This window comes from Apis florea, unplaced genomic scaffold (genome assembly GCF_048593485.1).
Source record: "Apis florea isolate Af1SG1 unplaced genomic scaffold, ASM4859348v1 contig_3493_pilon, whole genome shotgun sequence".
Taxonomy (NCBI): Eukaryota; Metazoa; Arthropoda; class Insecta; order Hymenoptera; family Apidae; genus Apis; species Apis florea.
The window spans coordinates 2,867,022-2,877,868 of NW_028256772.1; the positions used below are offsets into that span (position 1 = coordinate 2,867,022).

The 10,847-nt window shown below is 29.0% G+C and overlaps 1 protein-coding gene across 1 annotated transcript; it reads left to right on the forward strand.

Moving 5' to 3' along the window:
- The first annotated feature begins 4,182 nt into the window (after positions 1–4,182).
- LOC100862940 (transmembrane channel-like protein) lies at positions 4,183–10,807 on the forward strand. Its single transcript, XM_086912995.1, has 17 exons — positions 4,183–4,514; positions 4,660–4,897; positions 4,975–5,163; positions 5,370–5,605; positions 6,199–6,390; positions 6,785–7,033; positions 7,106–7,179; positions 7,235–7,399; positions 7,592–7,671; positions 7,798–8,620; positions 8,699–8,805; positions 9,061–9,356; positions 9,483–9,662; positions 9,855–9,975; positions 10,055–10,202; positions 10,260–10,452; positions 10,708–10,807. The coding sequence occupies exons 1-17, from the start codon at positions 4,336–4,338 to the stop codon at positions 10,805–10,807; spliced, it is 3,570 nt and encodes a 1,189-aa protein (XP_086769121.1). The 5' UTR covers positions 4,183–4,335.
- Positions 10,808–10,847: the final 40 nt, after the last annotated feature.

The following is a 10,847-nucleotide window of genomic DNA, read 5'->3' on the forward strand; positions in this document are numbered from 1 at the left end:
AGTAATCTTGAAATTAATTGTTTCAAAAATTTCTATTATTTTTGTGTGTACTGCTAATTCGCTGCAGTATTTATAATTTCTGTCAGAATTATAAATATGAAGGAATTATATTCACAATAAGATATTTGATTTTATTGATAATGATGTAATGACATAAAGAATTTTAAATATGTTAAAAACATAAAAATATTAATGGACCTTTAATACCTGAGTTATTTGAATCACTAATGTACATTATATGATTAGTCTATATTTATTTTTAATTTCTGTTTAAATTTTTCAAATTGAAGAATGAAAGAATGCATGGTACATTTGATTTATTTGTATGAAATTCTGTAATATAAAATTTTTCTTTACCGTAAGTTGCTTTTAAATGATTAGTTATGAGATAGTCGAGAGATGGCGTTAACAATCAATTCTTATTCTATCTCTATCCTTCTTCTGGTGGTATGCTTTCTCTGTCTATATTTGTTTCGTGTAAAGCATTCTAGAGATGGCGCTGATTCCCATTTAGTTTAACTTTTTTCTTACACTATTTACGCTCCTTGTCTTTGTTGTATGATTACAAATGAAATATATCAATCGAGTATCTTTTTATCATTTTTCTTTTAAAATTATTATATAAATTATAATCAGCTAATGTAAAAAATATGAATATTATATTCTTGATTTTCTATCTCTTCAAGAGAAAAACATACTACACATATATGACACGAATATTTTAACTGGAGAAAAAGTTTGACAGTAGAGATAAATAAACGAAAATCTTGTTTGGCTGCAATTAAGAAGGATTTTTAAATTCTTTCGAAAAATGACATTAATGATTAGTTGTTTATCATTATTTAGCGAATCTTTTCATTTTTTCTAATTTTATAAAGCATTCAATCTTTTAAAACATACAAACATTCACTTAATTGTCATTTAAGTATCATGTATAAGATGTAGACTTTATATACTAAATTTACAGATAATTTGTGACAGAATATTTGTTTTTGTTTGTAATTTTATATTGAATTTATCTTCAATTCCACTATTATTCATATTGATTTAATTAGTAAATGTATTAAGAATAAAAAGTAATATTACGTGAGAATCAAAAACTGTTATCGAATCTCGACAAGTCCTCAAAAAATGAGTAGTCATAGAGTGCATTTGATACTAATTAGCAAATTACTTTTGAGAAAATTAAATTCCCGAATATAAAAACTTTTAATTATTTTTAATTATATCAAACTTCTTTTTATAAAACATATAATAAACGTAAAATCTAAATCAATAATATTGTATTGATAAAAATATTTTTATGTATAATAATAACGAATTCAAATTAATATTCCATTTATAAATGTAACAAAATTTAAATTTTTAATAGAAATAATGATGCATATAATTCAATTTTAATGATTTTAAAAATTATTCCACATAATATTAGTGAAAGTGTTATAAAACTGATAATGATAACGATAAACTTTATAGATCTTTATAAGATAAACAGTACAGATACAAAAGAAAATAGAATTTTGGGAATTTTTCAATCTCGTATAACACGATGAGGAATTCTGATATAGAAATAATGATTATCTTGAAAGCGTAAGGTGGGGTCACGTGAAGAATGCGAGTTATACGTGAGCATGATTATTATCTAGGGTGCGGCACGTCGCATGTGACCTCGGTTTTCCGAACATTTACATTGACACATTTGTCATGTATTTTATCATTGATCACTCATCTACGAAATTCATATTCTTAAAATTAATTACACATAAGTATGCAAGAACATGAATTAATTCAAAAAATTATTACTATTAGTATATGATACTTTAAACGAATCATTCATATTCCTAATGAAAAATAAAAATTTCGAAATTAATTAAGAATTATAATACAATGGTATTATATAAATTTTTTTATATAATATAATTTTAAAAAGTTATCTCTTTATAGCATATTATAAATTTATTTTGTATTTATTTATATTTGCTATGGCATATTCATTTATTGTAATATTTTAACTTAATTAAAAAAAACATTATAATATTTATTTTTTCTGACGTTGCTCGTCATAAGATATTAATAACATAATAAGATTGTAATAATAATTATACATATAAAAATACGAATATTTAAATTGTAATGAAATAAATAAATAAATAAAAAAAATAAATCAAGTATTATAATATAATAATTTTACAAAAATTGTTATTTCAAATTATTTTTTGACAAATACAGAAAAGAATAAATAAATTTATTTCATCTTAAATATTCTCTTCTATTCAATTATAAATCGAAATATTGTTATTAAATTAACGCGTTTGTCTTTTAACCAATACAACAGTGAGTTAACGAAACGATGGTTAAATCAAGTATCTACTTATTCCTAATATACGAGCTTTCGTGATTTCGAAGATTTGTGCCGTGGACGGACACGACATCCCCAATATCAAATAGAACAGGCATAACAATCAATTTATAGATTTTAACACAAGGGTGTTTCCACTAGGGAATGACCAGGTTGTCTTTTATTCGACACGTTGCCAGTCCTTTCGAATCCATCGCCTCTACTTCGTCTCTAATCTCGTTTTTATTAATCCTCCAACACACGCTTTGGCATGCTTTGTGATCAACCGATTTCTTCGTTGTTCGTTCGCACGTTATAAAGGTAACAGTGTTAGTTTCTGATTAACAACTTTTTAAAATCGAATTCGAAATTTTATTGAGGTTTATCGTCAATTTAATAAGAATCGTGCGCATATGTTTGGCATGTTCCGTGATCAATCGATCTCTTCGTTTAAAGATAACACCGTTAAGCTCTTTCCTAATTAATAGCTTTGCAATTAAATTCGAATTTTATTGATTTTTATAATCAATTTAATAAAAATCGTGTTCGTTCATCAACTGGATGATCGGTCGCTTATGAATGCAATACGTGGCATGCATGCAGGTGGACGATTTACGGGTAAAATTCGTGCAACTAATTGTTGGGTTTCTGCTGTAGGTGGAACTTTCGTCTCCGTCTCAGTTACTTTCTTCGTCGGCGAACACGAGACTGTATGTAAGAGAAAGTTGTTTGAGTTAAGTGAAGGAAGAAAAAAAGGGGGGAAAAAAATATATCATTGAAATATTAGAAATATCACGGATATGCAGATAATCCCCATAGCTGGTTTGTATTATTATAAATGATTCATCGAAGAACGTTTATCACAAGCCATTTCATTAGAGTTTAAATATTTTTATAAGAAGAAAAAATAAAAGTTGGTATTACAACACAATTTGTATATAATATAATATCTTCAATATATATTTATTTTATTTAGATTTATTGATATTTATCTTTTTATACGTACAATTATTATTACAATAGGATATGCCATAGGAAATATTATTAAAATTAGAAAATTTCATTACAACAAACACGAGAGAAATTAAAAATTATTAATAATAAATTAAATATATAAGAGGAACAAGTTTTTAAAATTATATTTTTATAAAAAAATTTATACAACATTTGAGTTAATAGTGATTCTTAGCGATTAATTCATATTCGACTTAACGTTCTATATTTTATTCTATATATTCTTATAAACTAAAAAAGTTTAGTATTAATTAAAACAAAACAAAAAAAAATGATCAGAGAGTTTTATTATTTACTAAAAAATGTTATATCTCATTTAAAATACCACATTTATTATGATAGGAAAAAAATATTATTCGATTCAAATCTTGATATTTCAAAATGTAGAAGATATTTTTTTGCCTATTATAATATCTACACCTTTAAATCAACTAATATTTTTCTTCGACACTTTTTCTATGAATAATAAATGAGATATTTAAAATTGTTCAAGTTTTAGATGAGGCGTGTCCTATACAGAGTGTTAATATATTCATGAGATATCTTTTGAGAGAGTTTCTAGAGGTCGAGACGAAAATATATAAAATAAAAAATAAGATGGAGGTAGAATAGATAATTATTTTACATGCGTTTCATCTTAATTTCAATTGCTTATAACTAGATTGACCATGTTTATGCAAAATAACATTTTTATGAAATAAAAAGAAATAAAGTCTTAAACGGAGATTCGTTTTTTTTTTTTTATATCATCACATTCTGTAAATATTCGTATATGTACGTTAAAATTTTGCATAAATATTTTACGCAATCTTATTTATAAACTTAATTTTTCTTTTCTTTTCAGTTTCTTTCTAAAATCGTCTCTTCAAACAACGAATAATATTTAACTTTCATGTAATTCATTCATTCAACAGATTTATACAACAATGAACGATCCAAATTACACGTGCAAATTTAACGAATTATACGAATTTTTTTAACGAATGTTAGAGGAGGAGGATGACGAGGATGAGTACTCCGCTTCGGCGTGCGAGATCATGCAACGACGGAGTTCGAGCCGTCGGCAAAGTAGGCGAAAACGTCGACCGTCCTCTCCTTTCAGCATCGAAGCTGAGGCTATGCTTCGTCGAAGATCTTCCGCTTACACCATAAGCTCCGGGGAGTTAGTACTTCTAATTCATATTATAATTACACTTGATGAAAATGATCATTTAAAAAAAAAAGATGTTAGTTTGACGATTGAATGAAGTACGAGCATGAAATTGAAAAGTAAGAAAGCATTTTCATGATGTCGGAAAATGTGGCAGAACCGCGATCTCGATGGAGGAGAGCGGAAGCCAGGAGCAGATATTCGAAAAGTTGAAGTTGCACAAAGAGGTGTTGAGCGGAGCGAAGCAACAGCCGTGGCCGCTTCGTAGGAAGATGAAGCTGGTGCGGCAGGCAAAGTCGTACGTGAGGAGGCACGAGGGTGCCCTTCAGGAGAGGTTGGCTCAGACACGAAGCACGAAGGACGCAATTGCCCGTGTTTCCCTGTTCGCCACGAAAGTAATGATTCGCTTAAGAAATATCACCGATAGATCTCTATTGAATTCTTGTTAATTTTATTTCATTTATCTATACAGAAATGGCAATATTGCCGTAGAGAGATAGTGAATCTTCAAACGTGGCTGATTCCATGGGAGTTTCGCATAAAAGAGATCGAGTCGCATTTCGGCTCTGCGGTGGCCTCCTACTTCACTTTCCTTCGATGGCTGTTCTGGATCAACCTCGTTATGGCAGTTATCCTCGTCGCCTTCGTTGCGATTCCCGAGGTACGGTAAAAATTTCAATTGATCGAACAATTTAAAACAAATATGATACGTTCCAGACAAATCGGTAAATAAACAAGCAAGTAAAAACGATTTTACTTGCGAAGAGATATTGAATCTGAAGAAATATTTGGCGAAAAATAATGTTGATTTATTAAAAGAAAAGAAGAGAGTAGTTTCACTCAAGTCTTCTTCTTCCCGATGTGCAGATGCTCACAGCAGACGTAACTGCGGCGGGGGAACGGAAGATCATGCTCAGAGAGGAGAAAATAAAGTCGAAGCACTTGTTAACCCTGTGGGAATTCGAAGGGGTCTTGAAGTACTCGCCATTTTTTTACGGCTGGTACACCAACCAAGATTCGCAAAACGGTTACAGATTACCCCTAGCTTATTTCGTCACTAATTTGGTGGTTTACATCTACAGTTTCCTCGCCATATTGCGCAAGTAAGACCGTTAAATCCATTTTATTGATATTTCGAATTAATTAAATTGATTATTTTACACGAATGTTATTAGTTAATATTTTTTCAGTTTAAAAATTGCATTCTTTGCGATTGGTTGGTAGAAGCATAAATTGTAATTATTTGATGCAAAATATATATTTTTAATTTTATAAAGATAAGAATAAAATTTGATTAATTTGTTCGAATATTTTTACGACGATAATTTTCGCTAGCTGATGTGGAAAAAATTGTGTGCGTTAAACAAATAATTTGTGATCCTATTATAATTATCCATAACGAATACTTCAAAATGTTGAGAGATAATTAATTCAATAACATTGATACGAACGATTTCTCAACGATTCATTCGAATATTGAACCTCGCCTGATAATAAATAATTCACGAATACATTTTCAACCAGATCTTAAATTTATTGAAATATTAAAATATCTCGATACATTTTACACGAAAAGGATTCATACTTTGATCAGAATCGAGGCAAAATCCGTCGAGATTTTTAATACGTTTTTGTTTTGAAAACAAATTTTTTAAAAATCCATTAATCATGAAACGATACGAAATGATGCTCTTAGGATGGCAGAAAATTCCCGGTTGAGCAAACTCAGTGAAAAAGAGGACGAATGCGCGTTTTCCTGGAGATTGTTCACAGGTTGGGATTTCATGATCGGCAATCCTGAAACCGCACATAATAGAACGGCGAACATAGTGCTTGGATTCAAAGAAGCTTTATTGGAAGAGGCCGAGAAGGAAAAAGATGAGAGAAAGTGAGAGCATTCGAAAAAGTATTTCATTGTTATTTTGCAATATATTTATGTTTTTACAAAGTTTATTTTTATTAAATTTTACGTATTTTTTTTGGTATCAAGAGTTGAAAAGATACATGTCAAATTTAATAAAAGTAAAAGTATGTAAACTGATTGAACCGATCCCTATTATTAATTAATTATATATGCTAAATATTGTAATAAATATAATAATACGTAAAAATGTACTACGATATATTACACGTACCTATTATTTACATATTCGTTTTCGATCGAGTGAATTTTATAATTTCTAATTATAATTTTGTCGTATCTGAAATTATTTTAATACGGATTTTATTATAATTTCACATCACTCGTGAATTTAATGCTAATTTAATGATAAAATTTTCAGTTGGAAGATAATATTGATGAGGATCTTCGTTAATGTATCAGTGATAGCGTTATTGGGATTGTCAGCGTATGTCGTAGTGAAAATTGTTGCACGAAGTTCCAAGGAACTCGAACAGAGTAATTGGTGGCGTCAAAACGAAATTACAGTCGTGTTGTCACTAATCACATATGCGTTCCCTATATTCTTCGAGATATTGGGCCTGTTGGAGAGCTATCATCCCAGAAAGCAGCTGCGTTTGCAGCTTGCACGGTAAATTTCCTCTCTGATTTTATTCATTCTCTCTGAGATTATTAATTCTTCATTCGGTCGACTTGTTTTCAGAATATTGCTTTTGAACATGCTGAATCTCTATTCTTTAATATTTGCTTTATTTGAAAAAATTGATTCAACGGTAAGTGAATCGTGTATCATATGTGAAATCAAAAAAATTCGTTATATTATCCGTTATAGAAATTCAATTAAGAGATGAATCAATTAAGAATTGCACGTATAAGCCTGTCAAATGTGATGAAAGTATGTCGAAATCGCAACAGTTGGTGACCATAGCATCTTTAAGTTTAATCTTGGCAAATAATATAACTGGAACGCAATATAAAAAAGAAATTCCTGAACCAAGTACGTTTTCATTGCATTTTTCTTATTCATTTCTATCCTATATTTTTACTTTTAATTTTTATCTTTTATCTTATTAGAAAAGAATAAAAGTTTCTATTTTTTATTTATTTTCCTTGTTTTTTTTTTCTTTATATTATACCTTTATTTTTTTCGATTTCCAAAATATTATAAATCTTGCACCGAATGGATCAGAATTTTTCCAAACCAAAAGCATCGAATTAATTGAATTGAGTCGTTATCCGAATCCACCCGATTGCTCATTTCACTTATCTGTACGTATTTATTAAAATAATTGTTAATTTGAGAATAAAAAAAGAATATTTTTTTTTTTTTTTAAAATTGAAAATTACATCGAAAATAATAATAACTTTTATTCTCAATTATAATGGCTGTTAAAAATAAACAATGGAAACAATTCTTCAAATTTTTATTCTCAAATGCGCATATTTTTCTTTTTCTACTTTCTATTATATAATCTCTTAATCCCTAATCTCTTTCTTTCAATACGTAACATTTACCAAGAATCTTTTTGTCTCTCGATTAATTCAGCTCTTCCAAAATTTTCACTGATGCCAACAAACTTATACCTGAACCCGATACTCGATGAAAAGTTCCTAGATGAAATGTACAATTTCGAAGATTATTATGATAATTACGACTACGCTAAAACAAACGAATCGAGTGAAATTACATTTCCTCAACTCGAGAATACAACCGAGGAAGCCAATCTTACGATAATTGATAACATCAATGCAACAACTGTTTTCATCGTTTTAGAAAATTTTACCGAAACTTCCTTTATAGATTTAAACGAAGAAGCTAACACCACTTTTACGACTGGTATCTCGTTCAACGAATCTACAATTTATTCGGATGAAACGATTGAAAAAATAGATTATAATAATATAAGTACAACCACAGATATCGATAACGTAACTCAAATTTCCCATGTAAATTCAGAGAGAGAAATGGAGGAGAATTCAACAACGTTATCGACACAGGATAATTATCCACATTTGATACTTACAACGTTAAATACAGGTATCGAATCCGCAACGAACAAATTTGCCGAGGAATCTGTTTCTACAGAAATGATCGATAAAATTTCTACCGCTCTTGAATCTTCAACATTAGACGAGAGTGTGATTCCTCCATTAGAAAAAGATACAAGACACGTCATAAAGTGTTTCGAACAGGTTTGCACGACTACACAAGATGCAAGTACGTAGTGAAACAATTTATATATATTTTAATCGCATCTAATTTTTTGTACATTTTTTTATATTCTTTTTATTATAGTTTCTTCATCGAAACGATTAGATGTGAAAACTCGAAAGAAGCTTCGCCATTCGTGCTGGGAAACGGTATTTGGGCAAGAACTTGCTAAGCTTACTGTAATGGACTTGGTGAATTTATTTCTTAATTATTTGTTACTTTTTGTTATATTCGCGATTCTTAGAAAGATTCTCTCACACAATTGAATAATTTTATAACAATAGCAATAACATTCGTTAAAGAAATCTTTAATAAAATTGATTTGATTCAATGTTTTGAATACATTTAAAAATGTTAAATCTTAAAAATGTCTATAAGCATCTCTTACCAATCGTTCTTCTTCTATAAAAGAACTATTAAAATTTTCTTTTTCTTCTTTATTACAGATAATTATCATAGCAAATACGTTAACTATAGATTTCATTCGCGCTGTCTTCGTACGATTCATGAACAGTTGCTGGTGTTGGGATCTTGAGAAACAATTCCCCCAATACGGTGATTTCAAAATCGCCGAAAATATACTTCATTTGGTGCTTAATCAAGGGATGATATGGATGGGAATGTTCTTTAGCCCTGGATTAATGGTGTTAAATCTTTTCAAACTTGGAATCCTCATGTACGTTAGATCTTGGGCTGTTATGACTTGCAATGTACCACACGAAGTAGTTTTTCGAGCCTCCAGGTACATTTGTGTTTTGGAAATTATCATTATTTTTTTTTTTTTTTTTTTAACAACTCTTAAAAAAAATTCATTAGTCTTGTATTATTTATCTTTTTGTCGTTTTGAAATATTATTTCTTTCTTTCAGATCTAACAACTTTTACTTCGCTCTATTGTTAATAATGTTATTTTTGTGCGTTCTACCTGTTGGCTACGCTATAGTTTGGGTAGAACCGTCATTGTATTGCGGCCCATTCTCCGGTTACAAGAAAATTTATCACGTAGCGACGAAAAAACTCACCGACTCCCTTCCTGCTTTAATTAAGAGGTATTCTTCAGTAATTTTTTTATATTAATTGCGTATGCGTGTACGTAGATGTAACTGAATTAAATTGTATTTAATACTTTTAAAATTGTATACTTATATAATAAAAGTTGTGTTATAGTTGTGTAAATTCGTTCTTTTCTTTTTTTTATTAAAGGAAACGTTTTTATTACACTCCATTCCTTTTGGTTTCAGGTGTCTTGATTACATTGCCTCTCCTGGTATAGTAATTCCATTAATTGTTCTCATGATACTTATTATTTATTACATGATATCACTTACCGGTTCATTGAGAGAGGCTAATAACGATTTAAAGGTAATTATCGATTCATTATCAAGGATAATGTTCATAAAGAAAACTTAGTAACTTTTCATATATTATTTGTTTTGTTCAGATACAATTGCGCCATGAACGTACTGAAGAACGGCGGAAATTATTTAAAATAGCGAAAAAAAGAGAGGAGATGTCCGACACGTTGAAATGGAAAAAAATGTTGCCAGTTTTATCCAAAAGATCGATAACAGAGAAAATAGGTCTTAAAGGTAAGTAAACGGTAAGATTTAATTTAAAATAAAGTCATAATTTTTTCAAAATTATAGATGATTCAGAGGAAATTATAGAAATAGAAAATGCGCCGATAGAAGTTCACGTAGATGAGAGGAAAAATTCAACCTCGGAAGTAGAACTGGAATTAACAGATAAATTTATAGAACAGGACGTAATATTACATGATCAGACGCAGCATACATTTTCTGAAAGTGATAATAATGAAAAAGAATCGGTTAATAACAGGTAGTTATTAATATAAAAAAATTTAACAATTTAAATCATATAAGTGTATATTATTTTATTGTGCATATATTATTAAATTTATTTCCAATTAAGAATTATTATTAAAAACAGCGTTGAACATCAAATCACAATTTTTAATTTGATCGATTAATTAACACATTAATTTACATTTAAATTAAATTATTCTTAAAACAAATACGATTGATAAGATTGTAAATACTGATTGTGTGTTGATGAAAAATTTTTTTTAAGTAGGCTGATAAAAGTTTTACACAATTCTTGGGAAACACAATCCAATGATCACGCTATTATACCGGAGATTCGCATAAACGAGATCAAAAAGGAATCGTGTTGAAACAAAAGATTATGATTCAAGTGAAAGGGGACAAATAAAA

Coding starts and splice junctions, on each gene's coding strand:
- LOC100862940 (XM_086912995.1), top strand. CDS start 4,336: ATGTTAGAGGAGGAGGATGACGAGGATGAGTACTCCGCTTCGGCGTGC. Junction 6,391..6,784: donor AAGGAAAAAGATGAGAGAAA/GTGAGAGCATTC, acceptor TAAAATTTTCAG/TTGGAAGATAATATTGATGA. Junction 9,976..10,054: donor AGGCTAATAACGATTTAAAG/GTAATTATCGAT, acceptor TGTTTTGTTCAG/ATACAATTGCGCCATGAACG.